General features: G+C 40.0%; 1 protein-coding gene across 3 annotated transcripts in view; it reads left to right on the top strand.

Moving 5' to 3' along the window:
* Window positions 1-27,164, top strand: part of COL6A3 (collagen type VI alpha 3 chain) — a 147,834-nt gene that overhangs the window by 101,424 nt on the left and 19,246 nt on the right. For 2 of the 3 annotated variants that reach the window (XM_067469966.1, XM_067469959.1), the window contains 8 exons: window positions 3,000-3,062; window positions 3,363-3,413; window positions 5,771-5,806; window positions 5,907-5,969; window positions 6,960-7,022; window positions 8,503-8,535; window positions 8,628-8,664; window positions 8,755-8,789. In XM_067469966.1, coding sequence (XP_067326067.1) covers window positions 3,000-3,062; window positions 3,363-3,413; window positions 5,771-5,806; window positions 5,907-5,969; window positions 6,960-7,022; window positions 8,503-8,535; window positions 8,628-8,664; window positions 8,755-8,774 — 366 coding nt within the window. In that variant the 3' untranslated portion in view covers window positions 8,775-8,789. Of the gene's footprint in view, window positions 1-2,999; window positions 3,063-3,362; window positions 3,414-5,770; window positions 5,807-5,906; window positions 5,970-6,959; window positions 7,023-8,502; window positions 8,536-8,627; window positions 8,665-8,754; window positions 8,790-11,524; window positions 12,019-15,143; window positions 15,241-16,683; window positions 17,380-18,848; window positions 18,943-20,526; window positions 20,580-22,730; window positions 23,004-26,277; window positions 26,362-27,164 lie in introns of those variants that run through there. The other variant, XM_060783504.2, reaches the window with a different exon arrangement.

The following is a 27,164-nucleotide window of genomic DNA, read 5'->3' as shown; positions in this document are numbered from 1 at the left end:
CAGGAAAATGGTTATTTCTATCTACAAACAAGTTATTTTATGTCTCAGATCGAAATAAGAGCCTTAAATGCAGAAAATGTAATTTGCAGTGAAATATATAAAATACATTGAAAACTGAGGATCTGGGAGGAAATATCTTATTGACTCAGAAGTCTCATTGTAAAGAGATTAGGAGATATAGCTTGGGCAGAGATAAGCTATTAGTAGATGTAATGAAAGTGTATATTTCTGGCTGTGGTTTGGTTTTGCATTTTTCAAGTTCTCAGCTTTCCCCAGCCATCCTAAACCTGTCCAGAGTAGCTCAGGAAAAAAAGGGGATGGCACTAAAGGGGATGTTGATATTCATTGCTGCAGCCACAGAGATGCCATGCAACTTGAGGGAAGATGGGGGATTGTTAGGGCTGGGCGGTTTCGTTTCGTTAATTCGTAATTCGTTAAAAATTCGTTATTTTTTTTGTTAACGAAGCGATAACGAACCATTCTGGAGCAACTTAAAAATGAAACGAATTTTTCAATTTGTTTCGTAAATGCTTTGTATTTCGTTATGTATTTGTTTCGTTATTGGTTTGAGGTCGTTTCGTTATTATTTCCGCATGTCTGGGGCAAGTTTTATAGTTGTTTTTTGTTTAATTAGTGAAAAAAATTTATAATATCACACCAACAGTCAACAACAGAGGGAGAGGGAAGCTTCAGAAGTTTCCCCTGTCCCATTTGGAGGTTTTTTAGCGTATTTCACGGTCGCGTCCGCCATTAACGAATCGATTCGTTATTGTTTCGAAATTGATTCGTTATTGTTTCGTAATTTTTTAAACATTTACGAAATTTCGTAAATATTGAACTTTTTAAAAGAAAAATTTCGGAATTCTTTTAAATATCAAAACGCAAAAACCCCCAAAAAACGAATCGATTTTAGAAACAAATTTTTCCGTTGTTACCCAGGCCTAGGGATTGTAGTCTGCCTTTCCCCAGATTGCATGGGTGACTTTGCTTACATCAGCAAAGGCACTTGTCAATTGTCAGAAGTTCTCCAGAGCCCCACGGCCACTGTTAAAGTGACAAATAGCAATAAGGGTAAGAGTGACCATCCAAAGGGGTCGAACTGGGTTGTCCTGACTAGACGGTCAAGTCTTTATTCATGCTATTGCCACAGTTTGGGAGCAGATGTCAATGTACTATTGTTGTTCATTGCTTCCTTCAAGAACAATAAAGAATTCTATCCCTTCTGAGGAAGCTTGCGAATGTCATTGGACTTACTCACTGACCTCTGATATATTATAAAATCTCCTGTTTCATATAATTAATCTTTAATTTATATCTAAAACAAAAATAGCCAATGTATCTTTCTTTGTGGAGAAATAATTAACTAGAACAACCAAAACCAGAACTTTGTCATTGCTTAATATCTTTCAAAATACAAATCAAGCTGCAAAGCATTTCACCAGATGGTTTAAATCATCTGAATTCAATAATAACTCCCCACTCCTGGAATGTAGGTTTAGGCATGTTATTTTTGGTTCTTTCCTTTCTTTGCTATTGGTATTCATATTGTTGGTATATTTAGAAAAGTTAAAGGGTGTGACCATTTTTGCCCCTCACAACCTTAAATTATATTGGGTTAATTGTAAGCAACATAGGTGTAATATTTCAACATAAGTCTAATAATGCAACAATATTGTTGTGTTGAGTGTTCAGTTACAGAAACAGAGATAATAAATAGGTGATAATAAGAGTAATGTACATTTATAAAGCAGTTCAGAATGCTCCAGATACCGTAAATACATTATCTGGTAATTTTTCAACAACCCAATGAAATAGGCTATGGGGGTACTATGGGGGTACTAAAGTTGAGAGAGTATTGAAGAGCATTGAAGGAACTAATGGAAGTTATTTCAGAACCACTGTCAATCATCTTTGAGGGTTCTTGGAGAACGAGACAAGTCCTAGCAGACTGGAGGAAGGCAAATGTAATCCCCCTTCAAGAAGGGAAAAAGGACAACTCAAACAATTACTGTCCGGTCAGCCTCAAGTCAATACCAGGCAAGATTCTGGAAAAGATCGTTAAGGAAGTGGTCTGCAAACACTTAGAAACAAATGCGGTTATCACTAATAGTCAACACAGCTTCCTCAAAAACAAGTCATGCCAGACTAATCTGATCGCTTTTTTTGATAGGATTACAAGCTGGGTAGATGCGGGAAATGCTGTGGATGTAGCGTATCTGGATTTCTGTAAGGCCTTTGACAAGGTCCCCCATGACCTTCTGGAAAAGAAACTAATCAAATGTGGGCTAGACAGAACTATGGTTAGGTGGATCTGTAATTGGTTAAGGTGATTCTCCCCAATGCTTCCTCTTCATCCTGGAAAGAAGTGACGAGTGGAGTGCCATAAGCAGGGTTCCATCCTGGGCCTGGTTCTGTTTAACATCTTTATTAATGACTTAGAAAGGGTTAGAAGGCACGATCATCAAGTTTGCAGACGACACCACATTGGGAGGGATAGCCAATATCCCAGAAGACAGGAGCAGAATTCAAAACCATCTTAACAGATTAGAAAGATGATTGGCCAAAATTAACAAAATGAAGTTCAACAGTGACAAATGTAAGATACTCCACTTAGGCAGAAAAAATGAAATGTAAAGATGCAGCATAGGGGATGCCTGACTCCACAGCAGTACGTATGAAAAGCTGTTCAGCAATGGAACTTTGAGTTGTTCAGCAGTTGAATTTTCTGCTCCGAAGAGTGGTGAAGGTTCCTTCTTTGCAGGCTTTTAAACAGAGGCTGGATGCCCATCTTTCAGGGGTCCTTCTTCTTGGTAGGGGGTTGGACTGGATGGCCCACAGGGTCTCTTCCAACTCTATGATACTATGACAGTGAACTGGCACTCTGCTTAAAAAGTTTGAGGACTCTAAACCATCCAGTGTGCTTACAGAAAATTGGCATTTCCTGATGTAAAACTACTGTCTGGCTTACAATAAAATAAAATAAATATTTGCCATTACAGGGTGAACCTGGCGAACCTGGTCCAGAAGGGCCTGTTGGTCCACCAGGGCCCCGAGGATTGACGGTAAGCATTGTTGTGAACTCTTCTGGATAACTCAATGAAACTGGTCCTATGTAGCCAACACTTCTACTGAAGCTGCTAGAAAATCACCAAGGTCTTGTTTTGGAGAGTTTGAAGTGCCAAGAAGGGTTGCAATGCATTTCACAAAACTGCCATTTAACCTCTTCTGACCTCTTCATTTTGAAGAAAACGAATCGAACAAATTAGTCTTACATGATTGTGACCGTGATGGTGATTTGTAAATTACAGAGAACCTACCTCTGTGTACTGCAGACTCATGTACCTTCTCTTTCCATTTTGTAGGGGGATGATGGTCGTGATGGAGTTGGCAGGGCTGGAGCTAAAGGCAGCAGGGTATGTGCAGTCTCATTTGCATTCTCTGATCTACAAGGAAGATTTTAATCACATTGGTTTGTGTTAGACCGGGATTTGTGTGAAGCAGCACAATTTCTCTTGCCAAGGAATCTTGCCCTCTAGCATAGCAACTTTGCCTATTTAGTCTTGTTTAAGCTTGAACTCTCTCCCTAAATGTATAAATAGGCATGACGCTTTCTTCTTCCAATGCCCCTGCATGTCTGTCTTTTGTATTCTCACTCCTTCATCAGTGTTTACCTTTATTTCCTTCTTTCCAAATGATGCCCTGCACATTCACACATGCAATGTACACACTCTTCATTTTAGATCAGAATAAACCAAGTGTGACTAACAGGCATCCACATACCCACTGCAGAAACTCATGGATATATGTGTTCTTGAAAACCCTTCGGACGTTACTTCTGTATTTATGGTTTTTACTTCTGTATTTACTTCTGTAACCATTATAACCAGTCTTATTTAGCAAAAATCTTATGGAGATTTTGTTAACCAGTTCTAATCTCCAAAACAGAGATGCTGCAGACCAGAACTGGTGGGTGTTAGAAAGTCATTATTATTATTACTACTACTACTACTATTATTATTATTATTATTATTATTATTACTACTACTACTATGTTTATATTTATATCCCACTTTTTCTCTCCATACTGAGGCTCAAAGCGATTCGCTAAAAGCATTACAATACAACTTAAAATATACAAATAATAAAACAGCATTAAACGTAATTTATTAATTTATTAAAACAATTCAGGCTAAAACCATAAAAGCATATAAAATCACAGCAACACCTTAAAAACCTTCTTCTTTAAAAACCTGCCTTAATAAAAAAAAAGGTTTTAGCCTGCCACCTGAAGGACAGCAGGAGGGAAGCCATTCTGGCTTCCCTGGGAAGAAGGGAGTTCTGGAGTCAAGGGGCAGCCCCCGAGAAAGAAGGCCCACTCTCTTGTTCCCATCAGCCATGCTAGCGATGGAGGTGGGACTGAGAGAAGAGCCTCTCCTGAAGATCTCAGGGCCAGAGTGCTTGGCCAAATAGCCTGGACCCAAACCATCTAGCACTTTAAAAGTCATATTAATGCACAATGTGTCATATATACTGATATTGCTGTATAAATAATAAATGCAGTAATGAAAGTGGGTAGTTGACACACTTTAGAGATTGCACTGATGCCAGCTAGCAATGGGAATACCCTCTAAGACTTGGTAGTCCAAACAGTAGTTTAACTGACATTTAGCAATGAATATTTGTAGTGTACATGTGTGAATGTATATTATACTGGTCACGCCATGTCAAATTTATGATTGCAAGACGGAGTTCTACAAGCACTTAAAGATAATATTTGTAAATGTTTTACCACATTTAAAAGTTCTGTCAGAGGGGAAATGAAAAAGTCTTTGCTAAGAGAATAAAAATGATAAATAAGGAAATGAATGAAAGCAGGCACTTTTTCAAGAGCAGTTTATCCCTTTCTTGGCAATGGGATTAGAAAGGGGATACCAGATGAATTTTGAAAAGCATCAGGTTTAATGTAGGTATAAAGGGGACTTCACTTTATCATTTTTTTGGTCTATTTGTAAGATCAAGTCTTGGCAAACAGGAATATGAAGCCAGGGAACACATGGCTGTAGGAGTCTACAGGTGATTATCAGCTTGTGAGCTCCAGACCCATGGTCCTAAATTTATTACTGAATACATTTGGAATAAAATAAAAACTAGAAGGGAAAGTAAGCTTCAACGGTAACATGTAGAAATGATAAAGAGGCTAGCAATTTTTTGAAGATTCCTCCATCCTCCCAATTGAATCTGTGAGGAGACAACTGTCTTCTGAAAGACAGATAGGTGGGTGTCATCCCTTATATGCATGACTGCCAATTTTATCCAATCTTGTCAAGGGGCTTAAGGAATGGGCAAACGATTTATATGAACTGATGAGAAAGAGAGTCCTTACTTGATCTCAAATGGAACATGGGGTCATAATGTCTTTAGATCTTAACAATGCCTTACATTGAATCAGGAAACATTAACAATCCTGTCCAGATGTATGAGAATCAATGTTATTTAAATGAATCATAGTGTCAGAAAGAGAAGGCAGGCTTCATCATTTGTACCAGCTGAATATTTTATAATCATAGCTTCCAGTTTCAAATTCATCAATAATAATAATAATAATAATAATAATAATAATAATAATAATAAATTGTGTCTATCTATCCCTATTCCTGGAATGATAGAGTAATGGAAGGTCTTTGTGAATATGGGTATGTTCATAGTTACTGGAGTGTAGTTTAGGGAATAAACCTTCATTCTGATAAGATTTTTTTTCTTTTTTTCATAGGGAGAACCTGGCTTCCCAGGATATCCAGGACCAAGGGTACTTAGCAAAACTTAAATTATGTTCCCTGAGCTAAAGTACACCATTCCTGCATGACCCCAGACAAATAGGTAACTCTTTGTGGTTATTTTCCCCACAGGGGACACCTGGAGATCGTGGTGGTCCTGGTGATGTTGGACCAAAAGGAAGCAGGGGTCAAAGGGTAAGCCTTCTTCATATCTGTTCAAGATTAAGTAAATGAATCCTGCCTACTTCTTCATTAATGCACTTCTATAAATCATTTTAGGTCTAAGTAACATGATATTCATTTCTTGATAGCTTTGCTTTTTGACCAAGTTTTTATATTCCTCACTGCATTAAAAACTCAGATCTGTGGTTACAACTACTTAAAATAGTGCATTAGTGTGAAACAACTAAAATCTGCCTGGCAAATATGACCAATGGTACATCTACACTGACCACTTAGGTTGGAACAGGACTGGATCAACTCTGTGGTAGCAAAAGCTGCATAGAGATGATCCAGGTAAAGCAACCTTAATGTGTCTTTGTACCACATTAACCAAAGCAGGGGATAGTTCGAATTCTGGCTCAGAATGTGAAGTATTCTCCAAATTTGGGCCCATCTAAACATGTTTCCCAGATTTGGGTGGCCCAGAGATGCAAAAAGGCACTTACCGTCCCCTCTTGTGCTGTGTATTATTACAGGCTTTTGTCTGTTATATGGTCTTACCTGTCCATCATCTCCTGCGGTGATACAGGCCAGGTCTTTGGGGCGATCCTGTCTCCCCACTTCTTTGTTACCCCATCAACCAGGCCAATGTCATTGAAAACAGTGGTGGACAAGTAGGACTCATGTCATGGCCGGGAAGTGCATTGATGGGGGATGGAAGGGACTCTCTTCCACTTCCTCAGCAGCTGGTGGAGTGCCTAATTGACCCATACACCACTCTGATTTGGCCTGAATGCCCTCAGTTACAACTGATAAATAGCAAATCTTCAATAGAAACATCCAAATAAAAAAAGAGTTGACAGAAATGTAGATGCCTGGTCAATCAAGTGGGATAGGATAACACAAGTTACAACAACCAGAACAAACCAAAACTTGCACATCTCATTTAAAAGAGAAGATACTCTTCAGATGAACCAGACATGTTTACTGATGGTTGTTCTTTCTTTTTAAAAATGTCCTTAGGGACGTGCAGGAGAGCCTGGCTCCATAGGCCAAAAAGGAGAGCGAGGATATCCTGGGGCATCTGTAAGTTGCTTGCTAGAAATATTGCTCAAGGAGCTTAGTTTTATTAGAAACTCTAACATTTCCTAGCTTCTTTTCATGCTTGGTTTAACAGAATGATGAGTAAGTTGCATGAGATAGTGGTATGTGACTACAGTATAAGGATGAAGGTTTTAATTTTAAGTTTAAGTTTAAACAACTTGAGTCCTGTTGTAGTACTCTTTTGTACTCTTCTTTTGTACTCTTCGTCATTCCCACACAAAATACAGTTTATATTTTTATATAATTTTTTTATTGAGAATTTATCTTGCTTACATAAAAGATAAAGGTTCAAAAGGGTAAAATAGGGATAAGTATGGTAGGTTAAATAAAGTGTTGGGTTAAGAGGTAGTGAGTGCCTTTGGGGAGAGGAGGAGGGTGGGTATTTGGAAAGACCAAGGGACTGGGAAGGTAAGGGGAGGGATGAGGGTTGTGTAGAGGGTTTTGTTTGACTTCCCAATCTTCTTCTCCGTTGTTTCTAATAACATATCTTCCTGTCTTTTGTGTTTACTTAATCTTCTGGTCTTTCTTCTTCCTCCTCTATTGTATGTCTTCCTTTTTCAAGTTCCACTAGAAATTCATCAAATAACTTCCAATCTGTTTTCTTCATTGGTCTTCTATACTACTATACAGTTTACATTTTATTTGTCTCCCAGTTGAAGAACTGAATCAATACTCCCCTGAAGCATAAAAAACCTTCTATGTCTGAATCTAAAAGTCTATATTCCATACTTCTAAACAAATATTTTCAATTTTGAAGACACTTTGCTCTTGTGTGTAATTCAGGTTTTACTTCTGATACTGTTTGAGATGAGACTCACAACACTCCTGCCACACTTTTACCTAATTGTGAAATTTTATTAATTTAAATACTTTGAAAAACCATCTTAGTTAAAAAAAATAACTGATCCTGCCAATAATACATTTTAAAAGTTGTGTAGAGCAGCCTGTTTATTGCCTGCAACAGACAATGCCCTAAATTCATTGCATTGGGGCAATATAGCATGCTGTTTATTTATTTTATTTATTTACTGTATTTTTATACCGCCTTTCTCTGCCTGTCGGTGACTCAAGTCGGTTTTTTAGCAGCAGGCCGAAACTTGGTGGCTCATTCTAAGAAATGAAAGTACATACAGGATAACCCATTTATGGGGTAGGGGGACAAAATATAATAATTCATTAAAGTGCTGTACTGATGAAACTTTGGTCTCAGTCTTGTGGCACACAATTCTTGGGAAGAAACCACTACTGATCTGAGTGGTATCCACTTGGGTAAACAGTTTGCAAGTCTTGTACAGTTCATCTCTTACTTTTTTTTCCACTCCTCCTGCTTTTGGCAACACAGCAGCAAGGCTCTTCTTACCTAAGTTTGGCAAATGAGTAATCAGGATGCTGAACTTAGTCTAAAACAAGCCCTCTGAAAAAGTAACATGGTACAATTACATTTTGTAAATCCTCTTTTCAGGGACTGAAGGGTAACAAAGGAGAATCAAGAGATGTAAGTCAACTATTCATTAATAGTCTCAGATCTGTTTTATTTCTTTGTGTACAGCTCTCCTTTTAATTGTATCTTTTCCTTCCTCTTTCAAGCAATGTGCACTTGTACGTAACATCAAAGATAAATGCCGTAAGTTTGTCTTTTTTTCCTCATACTTATGTTGCTTGCTTTGGGTATAGATGCTGAAGCTAATTCTTTCTTTTCTTTATGTTTTCACAGCTTGCTGTTATGGTAAGTAAATCTGTAATTACATAGCTACTGGTGTATGTTTGTTTAAAAAATCTTTAATAATAGCCACTCTTATAAAAACAGATTATTAACAAACTACTTATCAACTCCAAACAAACATCAATCTAACTAACAAAACTAATATTAACAACTGATGGTTTCACCTTCTTTTTCTCTCAAAATCTATCAATATCTGCAGGCTTTAGAGCAGTCTGGACAGCTAGATCAGGTCTGATTTGGCCCAATCCCTGGCCCAGATGTATACTGTTGCAATCACCCTTTTCCTATGCTAGTTAGCACAGAGTAAGGTCATGGTCCATGCCCATGTCACCCCCACTACTATTCCTAGCCAGCCGTGACATGATGGATCTGGGGACATTCTGGACCAGATATATAGCAGATTAACCTGCCCAGTGTGGATGAATCCTTGGTCTATGATAGCTTGTGCTATTAACTTTGTTCTCCCAGTTATTCTATAAGGGGCTACAAGATTCCATTCACTTTTTTTATCTTCAATATCAGATTTTAACAAATGTGTGTGCCGTTTACCAGTTGTATGTTCACCATTAGTACATAGTTGCAATTCAAATGCTCTTAGTTTGTTCAAAATTATATAATTTTGTGTTGTCGAAGGCTTTCATGGCTGGAATCATTGGGCTGCTGTGAGTTTTCTGGGCTGTATGGCCATGTTCCAGAAGCATTTTCTCCTGATGTTTCACCCACATCTATGACAGGCATGCTCAAAGGTTGTGAGGTCTGTTAGGAATTAGGCAAGTGAGGTTTATATATAAGAGAAAGAACTCTTGTCTGTTCGAGGTAGGTGTGAATGTTGCATGCAGCTGTGGACAAGTCTACATAGGGACCACCAAATATAGCTGTGTGGAAGGGGCCTCAGAAAATGGGAGGAAGCCAATTGCAACTGTAACACACACACACACAAACAAAGAATGTTGGCGGAGGAAACGTTAGCCCCTTCCTGGCCCAATGGCCAACCTGCGCTTTGCATCCTCCTCCCTTGCCACACCCCTTAATGGACAGGTTCCCCATCCCAAGCTCCAGCCAGCCAGTTCCACAATACACCAGGCAACTCTCTTTCCCTCTCCCTCTACCTCTCTCAGAATCTGTGGCCACTGAAGAGTTAAGCACCACAGACATCAGAAGAGCTGCAAGACCAAGAACAAGCCACAAGAGTAAAGACAAAAGATCCACCCAAAGAAAATGTGTTCTTACCATATATCAAGTAAACCACTGACCACATACGGAAGTCGATGAAGAAACACAACCTACAAACTATTTACAGACCCACTAATAAAATCCAACAAATGCTACATTCAGCAAAGGACAAGAGGGATCCCCTCACCTCTACTGTATAAGTCTAAAATACTGTAACGATCTAAAATTAGAACAGTAAATTAAAAACAGGGGAATTCCAGACAAGAAAAATCAGGGCCAGCTAACACCTCCCAACAAAGGATTCCCCTGGGCAGGAAGCAGCCAAGTCTTGAAGCTGCAAGGCTACTCAATGCTAATCAAGATGTTCATTTGAAACATTCACACTTGCCTCAAGCAGACAAGAGTTCTTTCTCCCACCCTGGATATTTCACAGACATATAAACCTCACTTGTCTAGTTTCTAAGAGACCTCAGAACCTCTGAGGATGCCTGCCATAGATGTGGGCGAAACCTCAGGATAGAATGCTTCTGGAACATGGCCATACAGACTGGAGAACTCACAGCAGCCTGTATGTTTATTATACATCTCAAATCTTTCAGGAAACTGTAAATATGAAAACCATTGAAAACCATAATCTTCCACCAATAACTGCTCTTTTGTTTTGATTATATATTTCTCCTTGCTCATTCTCCACACCATCTTGATATTTTAGCCATTTTCTTTTCCTGTTGTTTCCTTTTTTTATAAAAAGTTTCTTATGCTAAGATCCGTAAAGGTATTTCATGAGATAATTGGTGTTCGTTCCATTTCCTTAATATGGTATGTCTCACATAATAATTAGTAAAAACTGCATTCACTTTAGTTTTAATTAACCAAAGTAATCCAAGTAATCAGGTCATAACTGGGTTGCTCTCTGAGGATGCCTGCCATAGATGCACGCAAAACATCAGGAGAGAATGCTTCTGGAACATGGCCATACAGTGAAATATATTTTCAAATTTGGTAAGGCCCAATCTTCTCTTTACATTGAATCTTGCAATATTTCAGTTTTCACTCTAGACTTTATTTTGCCAATTAAACTTAGATATATACTCCTGCCATTGTTTAAACAGCTATTCTTTTGTCAAGACAGGTATTGTCTAAAATTAAAAACATTTTAGGTAATACATTTATTTTTTATCAGTGAAATTCTCCCCAACAAAGACAATTTTAAGGTATCCCATTTTTGCAAATCCCTCTTAATTTCATTCCACTTCTTCACATAATTATTTTGAAACAACATATAGTTCATATTTGTCATTGTAAGATGTATCTAAATGTTTCATCCTTTTCTCAGTTCTGAACACCTTTTTCATTTTTGGCTCAATTATCTAACAACCCAGGGCCCACAGAATCAATAGCCTATTTGCTATAATTCCAAAAATGTATTTTTCATAGAGGTAAAGAAAGAGAGGTTGGCAAGATTCATATCTATTTAACAGCTCAGAGGCATCTTCCTCAAAGGATATACCATGTAAAATCTGGTCTGGACTATTTCAGAAACTAATGTATTTGACAATATTACTTTTTAATATACTCCTATTTGCAGGTCCAAGAGAATGCCCCATTTTCCCAACAGAACTGGCCTTTGCACTAGATACCTCAGCTGGTGGAAATACAGAAGCTTTCAACAGAATGAAGCAATCAGTGTTGTCCATTGTTAATAATCTCACAATTGCTGAGAGCAACTGCCCACGTGGTGCCCGTGTTGCACTGGTTACCTATAATAGTGAAGTCACCACTGAGATCCGCTTTGCCGACTCACGGAGAAAGAAAAATCTAGTGAAACAGATCCAAGACCTCCAAATTGCACAAACATCAAAACAGCGGAGTTTAGAAACAGTGATGTCCTTTGTGGCCAGGAATACCTTCAAGCGGGCACGCAGTGGGTTCCTCATGAGGAAGGTGGCTGTTTTTTTCAGCAATGGACCAACAAGAGCATCTCCGCAACTTAATGATGCTGTGATGAAGCTCTATGATGCTGGAGTTGTACCTGTGTTCCTTACCAGCAGAGAGGACAGGGCCCTTATAAATGCACTGCAGGTATGCATCCCTTCAGTTTACTCCCAGAGGCGTTTATTGTACTGCTATAGAGATTGTACCATCCAGCAGGCATGTAGCCAGGGGGGGGGGGGGGGCTTGTGGGGCTTCAGCCCCCCCCCCCCCCCCAAATTCTCATGGTGGTCCACGAGAAGGCCTTACTGGTACATTATTTAAACTGTTATGTTTATTCATATCATGATCATCAGATCATGATATCACCATGCTCAATATATCCCATATGCATGGGGGTATTGGGGTAACAATACAAAAGGTTTGCTAGGGTAGACCTTCTTTCACTCAGACTCAGCCCCCCCCCCCCCCCAAATCAAAATCCTGGCTACGGGCCTGCCATCCAGTAATACTCTTCAAGACATCTTATGAAAAATGCATAGTTATGGCCTCTCCTGCAACTTTGAGCCCATTGCTCATCGGTACAAAGACAGACAGAAGTGTTGTATGAGTAAGCATAGACTCTAACGTAGATATTCGGGTTCCAGCCCTGTAGACACGAACATGCTGAGCTAGAGCCCTATTTGTTTCTGTTGGTTTTGTTGGCTGCATAATAATTTTAATAACTTAAATGAATTTTAATTGTGGTTTATATAAATTTATGTTTATGTTTTTATTTTCAATGTAAATTAATTGACAGGTGATGTTATTATTTAATTTTTGATGGTATAATATAATTTTGTCTTAGATGTTGGTTTATTTTGGACCTGGTTGATTCGTTATTTGTACTTGTATTTATGAATGTACTATGGCATTGAATGTTCGCCATTTTTGTTGAAATCCACCCTGAGTCCCCTCAGGGAGATAGGGCGGAATACAAAGAAAGATTATTGTTGTTATTGTTGTTGTTGTTGTTAAATGGCTTACAGGGAAATGAAGCCACTTGTGGGAGTTGGGCATAGACATCTGGGAGTGGGGTGGAGCTTAAGGAAGCTATTTAAGAAAAAACAGCTCCCATTCCCGGTCTCTCCAATCTTAGTTTTGAGCCACTCACCTCTGCAGCAGTGTGAGTCCGACTGGTTGCCTAGGGGCTGGGTAGGAATTTTGTCCCTGTTGAAGGGGTTTTTTGCCTACTCACACTGTGAGCTGGGGATTGAGGAATTGTCTTAGGGGTGGTCTGATTAGTTTTTGGTCACTGGCAGGTTTTTGCCAATATGGAAATTGGTAAACACCCCTAGTGCCTCTTTATGATGGAAAAGGAATCACCTCTTTAGATCTTGGGACTGGAGAGGCGAGAATAGAGACTCTGCTTTGGGGTGATCCTGGCACTTACTCCCCCAACCTTGGGTCTTGGAACTCAGGAAGGGAGAGACTTGGGAAGCCTTCCAAATGCAAGTGGTCTGGGGAACAATCCAAGTTCGAGTTTACCTTGGATCTCTGGTGAACAAATTTGAATACATTTATTGTGATTAACACATCAGATATCTCTGGTTCAAAGTTAAAATAACTAGCTCAAGAAAGATGTTCTGATATGGTCTCATTATTTCATTGGTGGTTATCCAAATAACAGTTCCATGAACACTCAGACACTCAGAGGCTGGGTTTACCCTGTCATATAATGCAATTTGAATTAAGTGTTTGTTGAAAGCCAGAATCGTAGAATCGTAAAGTTGGAAGAGACCTCGTAGGCCATCCAAGTCCAACCTCCTGCCAAGAAGCAGGAAAATCGCATTCAAAGCAGATGGCCATCTTGCCTCTGTTTAAAAGCCTCCAAAGAAGAAGCCTCCACTGCTGAACAGCTCTCACAGCCAGGAAGTTCTTCCTGATGTTCAGGTGGAAACTCCTTTACTGTAGCCATTGTTCCCCGTCCTAGCCTCCAAGACAGCAGAAAACAAGCTTATTCCCTCCTCCCTATGACTTCCCCTTACATCCTGATGCATGGCCCTTATCATGTCTCCTCTCAGCCTTGTCTTCTGCAGGCCAAACATGCTCAGCTTAAAAGCCATAGGGCTTGTTCTCCAGATCCTTGATCATTTTAGTTGCCCTCCTCTGGACACATTCCAGCTTGTCAACATGTCCTTTCAATTGTGGTGCCCAAAATTGGACACAGTATTCTAGGTGTGGTCTGACCAAGGCAGAATAGAGGGGTAGCATGACTTCCCTGGATCTAGACACTAGACTCCTATTTTTGGAGAACCTGGTCTCCAAATATGGCTTAGATGACTGTTTCAAAGCTTGTTTACTTTTTTATTGTTTCCTATCTATGTTCTAGGCCCCCTGGCACTGCAGCTGGTTAAACCGCTGAGCTGCTGAACTTGTTGACCAAAAGGTTGACAGTTAGATTCTAGAGAGCGGGGTGAGCTCCCGCTGTTAGGCCCAGCTTCTGCCAGCTTAGCAATTCAAAAACATGCAAATGTGAGCAGATCAATAGGTACCGCTCCGGCAGGAAGTTAGCAGCACTCCATGCAGTCATGCCAGTAGCCACATGACCTTGGAGATGTCTACGGACAACTCCGGCTCTTTGGCTTAGAAATGGAGATGAGCACCACCACCCCATCCCCCAGAGTTAGACACGACTAAACTTAGGGGAAACATTTACCTTTACCTTTCTTGAATTGTCACTGCAGCATAGTTATAGCTTTGACATTCCTTTTTGTGCTTTTCCATACCTCTTTCTCTTTTCCCCCTCTATGCAACTTTTACTCTAAATAGAATGTTTCTTTTTTAAAAAAAATTAAAAAGAGAATACATGTATTTTTAAATACTGGTAATGTTTACAGACTGGAAAGGGTGTTGTATGTCTGAATTATTTTTATGAGTTCAGTTTGGAGTAATTGCATGAGTGAACTACACCTCACACAGCATCGGCTTGAACAGTGATAGTCACCCCCACTTTCCTGCCTCCTGTAATTCCTCACAAACTTACCAGTTCTTTTCAGTGGCTGGAATTTAATCCTCCAGTGGTGTTGGCTCCACTACTTGGAAGACACTGATCATGCACAAAAAGAGAGTATTAAAGTAAAACTCTTGCTTTCCCATGCTCTTGGTGGGTAGGTCTCAAATCATACATTGCATCATGTTTGCAGAATTCATTTCAAGTGCTCCAGAACTATAAATATTGACAAACCTCTCAACTGATCACTAATTACCATTTTCTTTTATTTTGTCTGTACCAGATTAACAACACAGGTGGACAAGCTATCACGTTTTCTGGGGGAGCAGATCAACTGCGCCAAACGATTAGAAGAGTAATAACATGCCATATTTGTCTAGGTAATGTATTTTTTATTTTTAATAAGTGTAATGACAATCTAGATTTCTAGCCAATGTTCTGTATTTGCCTCAAAGGCATAATAAAATCAATCGAGTCTTCTACAAGCCAAATTGAGTCTCTTGTTAATAAAATCTTGCTTGGTTTTTCTTTACTTCTTGCAATCCTAGATGACACATTGCAAAAACTTCCACGAAGTTGTCTTCTCTTCATCTTTATTTCTGCCATTCTAGAGATGTTCAAGAGGCCAGTGCCAATAGAAAAACTGTCCCTTGTGTTGGTGCTCTAAAAGCTTGGTAGGCTTTGAGTGGTGAGCAGGTTCTGGCCTCTTTCAGGCTGAAATGGTGCCAGCAGAGGCAGACTTCAAGGGCCCCCAGCCTAGCCATGAAATCACAGAGGAGGGCCAAGGAGCCACCTTAAGTCCAGCAATGAGGAGGCCACCATCTTTGCCCTCAGGTTATGTGACTCATGTTCCCAAGCTGAGGCTTTTGAGGTCCCCCTCAGGACATAGATCTCAGAGGCCCACTGTGTAAATTGGCATCTGCAGATAACCATAGCAACAGGTGACCCATGGGAGCCCCCGGTGGCACAGTGGGTTAAGCCCTTGTGCCGGTATGACTGAAGACCAACAGATCACAGGTTCAAATCTGGGGAGAGCAAGGATGAGCTCCCTCTGTCAGCTCCAGCTCCCCATGTGGGGACATGAGAGAAGCCTCCCACAAGGATGGTAAAATATCAAAACATCTGAGCGTCTCCTGGGCAACATCCTTGCAAATGGCCAATTCTCTCACACCAGAAGCGACTTGCAGTTTCTCTAGTTTCACCTGACACTAAAAAAAAAGGGTGCCCCGTGGGGGCTTTCCTTACCTTTCTCCCATTGAAACCTCACAAAGCCCTCCTGCACTTGAAGGGAAATCCCAAAAGAAGCCTGGCTCAAGTGCAGCAGCTGAACTACCATGGGATCCATGCCAACCCTGCATGCTTTACTTGTGTAATATCAGTGTGTAGGCCCTCTGAGGAAGACACCTATAGAGTATCAGACGCCTAGAGGGTCTCACTGCTGATTTCCTAACCTTCTTTCATCTATCATCTCTCTCTCTTTCTCTAATGCTCTCTCTCTTTCTCTAATGCATGCATACATACATAAATAAATACTTACTTTGGAGCCTTGTCTCTGACAGGGCTGTATTTTTAGTTCAAAAATACATTTTAAGGTGAGTAATGAAGGGAATGTGTACTATGTTTGGTCTAAACCCATCAAGCCATACAGGAGCGTTTGAGAGCAAACAAACACACACCATAGAGAGGGAGGGAGGCAGAGAGGGAGGGTGATTGATAGTTTGATTCCCAAAATTATTTGGAGCTACCAAATAATCATGATTATTGATGCATTTCATCTTTGCAAACATGCAATAACTTACGCTGTATTAAATCTATTCTTCTAGATGTGTGTGACCCTGATGCCAGCTGCGGTGCTCAAAGAGGTGTCTTTGGCAGAGACAGACGGGCAGCCCCTACAGATGTTGACATTGATATAGCATTCATCCTTGATAGTTCAGACAGCACCACTCACCTGCAGTTTAGTGAGATGAAGAACTACATTTCCTATGTAGTAAACCAGCTGGAAACTAGTTCTGATCCAAATTCATCCCAGCACCATGCCAGAGTCGCTGTTGTCCAACATGCTCCTTATGAGTTTGAGTCAAATTCAAGTACATCTCCTGTCAAAGTTGAGTTGTCACTGACAGACTATGCATCCAAAGACAAGCTAATACATTTTGTTAAGGACCAGATGACACAGCTACATGGCACACGGGCACTAACAAGTGCAATAAAATATACAATGAGATATATCTTTGAGAGTGCACCAAATCCCAGAGACTTCAAAGTCATTGTCTTAATGATGACAGGAAGTGTTGAAAAACAAGAACTTGAACACCTTCAGAAAGTTACTATAGAAGCTAAGTGCAAAGGATATTTTTTGGTCGTACTGGGGATTGGCAGAAAAGTTAACATCAAGAATATCTACAGTTTAGCAAGTGAGCCGAATGACATATTCTTCAAATACATTGATAAGCCATCAGAACTTCATGAAGAGCCTTTACTACGCTTTGGAAACCTCTTGCCAGCTTTTATCAGCAGTAAGTATATATATGTCCCATCACCAGGAAGTTTGATGCTGGTTTAGGGAACAAGAGCATGGGGAAAGGAGAACGTATAATTTTGTTGTTGAATTGCAAGAAAAAATATATCTTAATCTCAGAAAAGGCATTCATTCATTTGAACTAAGGTTCCGTTTTTTACTTGAATAGTAAAAATTATTTTAACTTTCTTTGCAAGAACTTGGACACCTTCGGAAAGTTATTATAGAAGCTAAATGCAAAGGATATTTGCAAGGAGAGGTCACAGGATTGATACTTTGCGGTAGTAATATACAACCATAATGTAAATAAACAGGTGGAAATCTCCATATATACTCAAGTATTAGTCTGTCACTGTGTGGCCAGCTTCCATGGGAAGGAGAACCTGATAAGCCTCTGCTTGCATCATATTTATTCTCCAAAAGAAAACAAACAGCTACTTCTTCAGGCTCTTGAAGACTTTCATGGCTGGAATCACTGGGTTGCTGTGAGTTTTTCAGGCTGTATGGCCATGTTCCAAAAGCATTCTCCCCTGATGTTTCACCTGCATGTGGGGCAAGCATCCTCCACTTGCCTCATTTCTAACAGACCTCTGAACAAACCTCTGAGAATGCTTGCCACAGATGCAGGAGAAACATCAGGAGAGAATGCTACTGGGACATGGCTATACAGCCCAACAAACTCACAACAACCAAGTTACTCCTTCCCTAGCTGCTTTGTCAAATAAGAAAAAGGCTGCTCTAAATGCTAGGTGCAGACAGAGTTATCAATTCTCTGAGAGAGAAACAACGCCCAGCAGGCTTCGAAATACTCACAAAAATATGTATTACTTCTTATTGGCAGATAGGTCCAAGGGCAATACAAATGTCTTCAAATTCTCCAGTTTTTCCATGCCCCCCCCCCCAATCCGACTTTGTGTGACAAATCTAGATTCTAGGAGGCAATTTCTTTGGAAATCCCCCAATGTCTGTCCCAGTTTCCTGTTACTGCGCTTGAATTCTTTCTGGATAAACTTACCCTGTGTGCATTTAGGGCCATAATCTAAAGGTGGTTCTACACAGATGCTATAATGCAGTTGAAGGCAGCTCAACGTTGGGATGTCTATGCAATAGACACACACAATTAGGTGCTGTAGCACTTATTCAGGCAGAAATAGGGTATTTTAAAAAGGTGCTGGAAAGTCCAGAATAAGCCAGAAAATCCACTGGAGCGGATCAGAATATATCCCATGCAAGACAAGAATCTAGGATCCAAAAAATGCAGAGCATTCTTCATGGCAGGACTAGCACTGACACACTTTGAAAACCTGGAAACACACCTAGCTGGAAAGTACACAAGCACTAAAATACTTAAAAGACAGGCATGCCAACCATCAGGCTCATAAATGGTTTTAAATTGTGCCCTTTATTTTTTAAAAGTAGATTTGGAGAGAGTCCATGTTTTGATGAAAATTGTGTTTATGTTTTTAGGTGAGAATGCCTTTTACCTATCTCCAGATGTCAGGAAACAATGTGATTGGTTCCAGAGTGATCAGCCAGTGAAAAAAATTGCCCAGAAAGAAATGTAAGTAATGTAAGTCCTTTCGACATCTCTTTTGGTCCCTTTGGCATCTCAATACAGGAGGAAAAGCTGTTACTTGGTACATCTTCACACAGCTCTTTTGGGCCATGCCGTTAGACCAGCGAAAGGGAAGGTGCACAGGGTGGCTCATGATGTCCCACTCACCCTCCCTCCTCCCTTCATCACGCTCTGGGGATGGGAGGGGGTGCTTTGGCACCCTTTCCCACTCCACATCAAATGATAAAAAAGGCAGCAACGTGTGTTGCCCCACCACCCTTTCTGCCATCACACGGAGAAGAAAGAGCCTCTCAGTGCTTCCCCTCCACTTTGGCGAAATTGTGGGCAGGACCTGCCATGCGTTGTGTAATGACGCATGGCAGGCACCGTTCTTGCCGCTCATAAAGGCAGCAAAACAGGGCAAAAATCCCTGGTGTGAAGAGGTCCTAAGTAATATCTTTATCATTAATCTGTGTTGAAACCAAGATTTTCCCAACTACTATATATTTAATATGTATAATATATGGGCATTAAAGAGACCAAGAACATTTTACAACAGTTCAGAATAGTTAATACTCCTTTCTCCAGTTGCATGAAAAGGAAACCACATGCGCCCTTAACGCTGTTGTTAAAGGCCTTCTACAGTTGGCTATCTGCTGGAGTTTAGGATCCCTGCAAAAGAGAGAAAGCTGAGGAGGAACCCACTGACCTTTATGAGAGAACAACTCTACAGGAATTTCTAGATTTTCCTCCAGAAGTTGACCATAAAATCACAAGGACAACCTACAAACCTACAAATGTCTTGAGGAGTGTTTTCTCTAGGAACCTCTACATCTAACACCACCATTATCTTTCTGTGAGACTCTCCCTTATACACTGCCATATAAAATCCAGATTATCTGCTTTGAAGTGGATTTTATAGCAGTGCAGACTCATATATTCCACTCCTAACTGTCACTTTCCCCTTTCTTCCACCTTCTATGGCCTTCACTGCCATATAAAATCCAGATTATCTTCTTTGGTCCTGATTATATGGCAGTGTAGACTCATGTAATCTAGTTCAAAGCTGATAGTGTGGATAATCTAATTTGATAATCTGAATCATATGGCAGTATAGATGGGGCCTATATCTCTAGAGCACTGTTGCACATTGCTCCCAGAAACCGGGGGGGAGGGGGAGCACTTGGAGGCCAGGTTCCACAGTTTATGCAGTTTATCAACCTGTTCTCAAATCCATTCCGTACCTGTCAGTCTAATCATCCACACAGTGAAATTGTTTCCTCCCAAACTGGTTCCAGGCTGCATTATAGTGTCCGTGTAGAAGGACCCTATGTTAGATCAATGTGGCAAATACACTTTTCAGAGAATGTATGGAAAACCATGAACAATTAAGAATCAATAACATTTAGAAGAATTAAAAAAGATTTTCTTTATGGTAAAGGAGGAACCTGACTTTCTTACATTATTGTAGAACACAGAGCTGCAATAAGTTGAGTGTTTGGGACTTAGTTTTCCAAACAATACCTGGAAGTATTTTAACAAGAAACCAGAAAATGACACATATTCATAACCATGTTTTCATTCAACCAGAAACTTTCCAAATAACGCCACTGCTACACCTACAGCAACTGAAAAACCAGAAGGTATGTACTGTATTTTTTTTCAACAAGCTTCTTTGGAATACTGAAATGGAGCATCTTTATGTCTTTAATTTAGTCTATAAGAAGCATACTTTTATTTGGTAAAGGACACATTGCATGTTTCATACAAATGCATAAAGGCATTCTTGGAGGTAAAAATGGAAAACAGAAAATATACTTTGGTAAGCCACAGCCCTCAGGAACTAGCTGGACTTCCTTGGTGATCCTAGGAGAAAGTCACATTTACAATCTGGGGGGGGGGGGGACTAGAAAGGAGGAGAGAGAGAGAGAGATTTTGTCAGAAAATATTGCATTGTGCAATATTATCATGATACTACATCAAAAGGCACTGTGAAAGGTGGGAACATTTTTCTAGGCAAGCGTATTGTATCCACGATTTTCCATCTACAAAATAAATTTGGGCGGCTGTAAATTGCCTACTGCTGATTTAAATAAAATAATCTATACATTACCAAAAATCACAGATTTTTGTGTTAAGGCAGACACTGAACAGCTGAATGAAATGAGCACAGACAACTGTGAAATTGACCAGAAATACACCTATCTGTCCATCTGAAATAAAGGTATTATCTAAACACCAGATAAAGTATTCTACGGCCCTTCCACACAGTAGATATAGTCCAAGAGAGAACAGGTTAAAAGGGGGGATGGTCAGATGACGTTTGGGCTAAATGTGTACTCAACGGAAGGAAACCCTGTTTCAAAAAGATCCTCCTTTATCCCTGTTCTGGGTGAAAAAACGGATTTTCCCATGACTGTGTGGCCCCTCAGTCTTGTAAAGTTTGGAATCTCCGTCTTTACTTCCTGTAGAAACTGCTTCCCACCTGTGCTGGTTTTAAAAAGCCTGAAACAGCTGATCCATGGGAGTCACAGCTGATTTCCATCTGGTTTAAAGAGAGGAGAAGCAGAGAGTCATTAGAGGATTCTGAAAGTATTTATTTCAAACTTCATAATATTAAATAGATTGTGAATAAGCAATTGGGGAAAGAGGGAAATCTAGCAGATTATTTTAAAAAAAACAATTCTTGTGCTGATGCTTATATGCACACATGGGAATCTTTATGTTTTTACTAGGGCTGGGCGGTTTCGTTTCGTAATTTCGTAATTCGTTAAAAATTCGTTATTTTTTTGGGGGGGTTACGAAGCGATAACGAACCATTCAGGAGCATCTAAAAAATGAAATGAATTTTTCAATTCGTTTCGTAATTGCTTCGTATTCGTTTCGAAATCGTTTCGAAATCGTTTCGTTATTATTTCCGCATGTCTGGGGCAAGTTTTATAGCTGTTGTTTGTTTAATCAGTGAAAAAAATTTATAAATATCACACCAACAGTCAACAACAGAGGGAGAGGGAAGCTTCAGAAGTTCCCCCTGTCCCATATGGAGGTTTTTTAGCGTATTGCGCTGTCGCGTCCACCATTAACGAATCGATTCGTATTCGTTTCGTATTTGTTTCGTAATTTTACGAAATTTCGTAAATATCGAACTTTTTTAAAGAAAATTTTCGGAAGTCTTTTAAATATCGAAACGCAAAAAACCCCAAAAAAACGAATTGAGTTTAGAAACAAATTTTTCCGTGGTTGCCCAGCCCTAGTTTTTACATTGAGGTATGTGTGCATATGAGGATCAGCACATAACTGAGTGGTTTAAAAAAAAAACTTCCAGAGGATGCCCCCCATCCACCCTCCATTTTATGCCGAGACACAGAACAGCGGGGGGAAGGGTGAGTGTCAGGAGCTACTTGAGAAACTGCAAGTTACTTCTGGTGTGAGAGAATTGGCCATCTGCAAGGACTTTGCCCAGGGGACACCTGGATGTTTTACCATCCTGTGGGAGGTTTCTCTTATGTCCCTGCATGAGAAGCTGGAGCTGACAGACAGGAGCTCACCCTGCTGGTACAAGGGTTTAAATCCCAGGACCAACAGATCTGTGTGGGGACCTGTTCTGAGGTCTCAGGTTTTTTTATCTGCATTAAAATCCACAATTAGATGCTGTCTGAAAGCGCTTTAAATGTCCCTTGAGTTTTGATGGTAATCCCTTTCGTTGTAATCATCTTCACTCAAAGTTTACATATGTACTATCTCCAAAATGTTATTCCTTGAATACTTACAGCAGCTTTTATTTTATATTTTAGTGACAATGATTATGCACACCGGGGAAATCCAGATTACAGATATCACAGAAAACAGCGCTAAACTACATTGGGCAAACCCTGAACCCCAACATGCTTATGCCTATGACATTGCAATTACATCTGCTCATGACAACTCTTTAGTTCTAAAGCTTAATCTAACTGGCACTGAACGGGTCATTGGAGGTCTGGGAAGTGGGCAGAAGTACCATGTCATTGTTACAGGCTACCGCAATGCACATGTTAAAGCTACCTACAAAGGGACATTTAGTACAAGTAAGTTTGCATGGTTTTTTTGGGACATAATGTACTCTTTTTCCTCATGCATTTCAGTTGATGGAAATACTGAGAATGAATGAAATGTATTGCCTAGTGTGGACTCCCTGTCGGGACTCCACACTAGACGAGTTTAAAAGGTGCAATACAAAAGTTAAAAAGCAAATAAAAAGCAATTAAATAGAAGCAGTGTGGTAAAAACAAAATTAAAATACAGTAGATATACTAACATGGCATTTAAGACTCATATTCCTCCCAATCCCACCCACAGCACTTCCTGTATTAAACACCACATCACCCCCTGAAATAATCTTAAAAGCCTTCCTCATTTAAAAGCCTACTTGAATAAAAAGGTTTTAGCCTGCAGCCAGAAGGACAGTACGGGGGGGGGGGGGGGGGCATTCTGACTTCCCTGGACAGAAATTAACTCTGTAATAATGATAATACTATAAACACCAAGCAGTATTTCATAAGATTAAAACTTGAAAGTTTTTGGAATTAAGACACACTTACAATGAAGATCACCGGAAACAAAGTCATTATTTCCTGTATTGTCGAAGGCTTTCATGGCTGGAATCACCAGCAACAGATTTTCCCAGGCTCAGGCAGGCCTTCAAATGCTAATGAAGGTGATCAGCTAAACATTCACACCTAACTGCAGCAGGGAAGAGCTCCTTGCCCCACCCCAGCCATTCCACAGATATATAAACCCATTGTCCTAATTCCAACAGACCTCACTACCTCTGAGGATGCTTGTCATAGATGCAGGCGAAACGTCAGGAGAGCCTCTAGAACATGGCTCTATAGCCTGAAAAAACCCACAAGAACCTACTCATTATTTCCTTTTTGCCAGAATTCAAGAAAGTCAGTTCTAATTATGCTCTCTCTGGCCCTGATATATATCTAGAAACTAATCTCCACCCCATCCCCAGTTTATATTCTCACAGTCTACACTTTCAAGTCCCAAAATATCACCAGATGTTCTTATCTCTGTAATAATAATAGTAATAATAAAAAAACAAGTTGAGTATCCAGATTATAACATCTAGGGCTTTGTGGGTAATAACCTGCACTTTGAATTAGGCCCAGAAGCAGATCAGCAACTACGTAAGCTGCTTTAGAAGGGGGGGGGGTAGTATGTTCCCTACAGTCTGCCCTGGTCAGCAATCTGGTTGTGGATCTTTGCACTAATTGAAGATTCAGAACCGTCTTCTTAGGCAACCCCACATAGAGTGCATTGCAGTAATTCATGAAAGATGTAACTATGGCCGCCAATACCTAAGCTTCAAGCGTCAACACTGAGTCTGGGAGGAATATACAGTCCCTCTTACTCAGTTGTCTGTAGAGTGATCTTGACTTGCTGACTTATCTTCAACTCTGGACGCTTGCAGTAACTTCTCCTGGCATCCAAAAAACAAAGGTTTTTTCAGCTCAGACCGAGCCACAAGCAATGCATAGACTGCAATGCTCAAACACAGAGAATACAAAGCTCCAACACAGAGAATGCAAAACTCAAATACAATGCAATACTCCAACACTGATAATGCAAAACTCAAAGTACAAACACACAGTGACTTACTATATACATCAAATAACAATACACTCAATTATCCCATCAATTAACTGTGTCATCTGCAACAGAAACAGCCCTGATCTTTTCCACAACTTAGGAAAAGTACGTTGCAAACCTTTAGTAGCAACACTTCCTTGGATGGAAATGAGTAATAGAACTGTGTGTCGTCTATATACAGATGACACTGAACTTCCAAACTCTGGATGACCTCAACCAGTGGTTTCATGTAGATGTTGAAAAGCATGGGGGAATAGAATAGAGCCTTGCAGGACACCACAGACCAATGGCCAGAAGTCCAAACAGGCATCTCTCAGCACCACCATCTGGATCCGACCCTCCAGGAATGAGCGGAGCCACTGCAAAGCAGTGCCCCCAAGGCCCATACTAGAGAGATGGTCCAGAAGGATACCATGGTATCGAAAGCCACTGAGAGATTCAAGAGAACCAACAGGGACACCGCATGTCGTCTCTTCATATCAGGATGATCTGGACAACCTCTTCACGCTGTTGCATTGGGCTTCCTGACGTGTATTTTATAACTGAACACTAATTAGAAGCTGGCAGAGGGATTCTAATAGCTCTGTTTTACAGCTGAAATGGCATAAATCTGAGACTGCCAAGTTTTTATTCAAATAAGAATCTACCCTCTAGGAATTGCAATAACATAATGGACAAGAGACTGAATTGTGAATTAGGAAGTCCTTGATTTCAGTATCACCTCTGTTATGAGCTTTCGGGGCCCCTTCTAGATTGCCATATTATCCAGATTATCAAAGCAGATAACCCACATTATCTGCTTTGAACTGGATTATATGAGTCTAAACTGTCATATAATCCAGTTCAAAGCAGATATTCCAGATTTTATATGGCAGTGTAGAAAGGGCCCTAGTTAGCTTTAGTTAGCCCCCTGCTCTTCTCTACAGAGTTGATACTACAAGAAAGGAGATTCCATCTGAACATTAGGAAGGACTTCCTGATTGTGAGAGCCGTTCAGCAGTGGAACTCTCTGCCCCGGGGTGTTGTGGAGGCTCCTTCTTTGGAGGCTTTTAAGCAGAGGCTGGATGGCCATCTTCGGGGGTGCTCTGAATGTGATTTTCCTGCCTCTTGGCAGGAGGTTGGACTGGATGGCCCATGAGGTCTCTTCCAACTCTATGATTCTATGATATAATAATATCAAATGTCCTTGTAGGATAAGGATATAAACATCATTGTTGCTGATGCCTTCAAGCACATATGGAGACCCTAAAGCCACCTATCACAGGGTTTTCTTGTCAATATTTATTCAAAGGAGGTTGCCTCTGCTTTCCTCTGAGGCTGAGAGAATGTGAATTGGCCGATTACAATATGATCGCTCCTTTATGTAACTAATCTGGTTACCATGCTTTAAACTTGTTAGAGGTTTCCAACCTGGTACAGAGGCAGCCCAGTGCATTGCAGAAGTCCGGCCTTAAGGTTATGAGTGTGTTGTTTGCCAAGCTTGATTACTCAATTCATGTATTGGAAAAGGCACCTTTGATCTCTTTTTTAAAGAACAATTATTTTAGATCCCAGCTATGAATTTCATTATGAAAGCACAAATACATGAGTAACACCTAAAGCAACACATTTGTGGTACTATTGGGATTTGGATTTTGGAGTTTTTTATCCATATTCAGGGGCTCACTCTGATTCAAACACATATTTTATTTTATTTTATTGCAGAGAGCATGCCCTTGCCTAAGATGCCTTCAGCAGCAATTGCCAACCTAATGGTGAACTCTGAACCATTAGAAGGACCTGACACAGGTGAGAACAAAGCCACCAGAAGCATCAATGCTGGAAAGGAACTTACCTGAATATATACTTTTCTGTTGAGCTCTCAGGCAAAATGTAATAGTATGCTCCCCGAAGAAATAAAGATAAACATTTTTTTGTGGAAAGGTAGAATATTGGATATGCTCCATAAAATTTTAATGCCCGGGAATAAGAGGTAATCATTTAATTAAGAAGGATCCTTCAAACACTAGATCTTTGGTATCCATAATCACATGCTTTTTAACTAGATCCAATGATTTGTGTCCTTTTGATAAGTGCTTAGTTGAGCAAAGTATACATGTCAAACTTGCAGCTTTTTAAAAGGACGATAAGGAGGCAGATCACAGTATGGAGTAATTTCAGATGTACAAAAAGTTGAGAGAAGACATTAGTGACTTATGTTTCTAGTGTAATATGTTAAATAGTGACTTCTGCATTTCTTCTGTAGTAATATGCATGCATTTCAAATTCATGTGTGGCTATAACTTTTTGTGTGTTACACTGGAAACATGAGGGTGAGGGACCACATCTGTCTTGCACTAGCTGATAAATTATTTGTGTTCATCTTGTAGTGTGGATTTATTAAATAGGTTTGTCTTGAACGTGCACAGATATCAGAACAAATTTGATCTCAAAATGCATTTTATGGCATTTATTATGCAGTTTACAGGAGAGAATGCACAATAGACATAATTTTGAACAATTAAAACATGTGTAATAGACATCATTTGAAACAATGAATACAAAAATGCCTATTTTGGGAAATATGCTCAAAACACAATTCAATTGAAAAT

Source organism: Anolis sagrei, chromosome 1 (genome assembly GCF_037176765.1).
Source record: "Anolis sagrei isolate rAnoSag1 chromosome 1, rAnoSag1.mat, whole genome shotgun sequence".
Classification (NCBI taxonomy): Eukaryota; Metazoa; Chordata; class Lepidosauria; order Squamata; family Dactyloidae; genus Anolis; species Anolis sagrei.
Note: the sequence above shows the minus strand (reverse complement) of the source record. Positions and strands in the feature narration are given on the sequence as shown.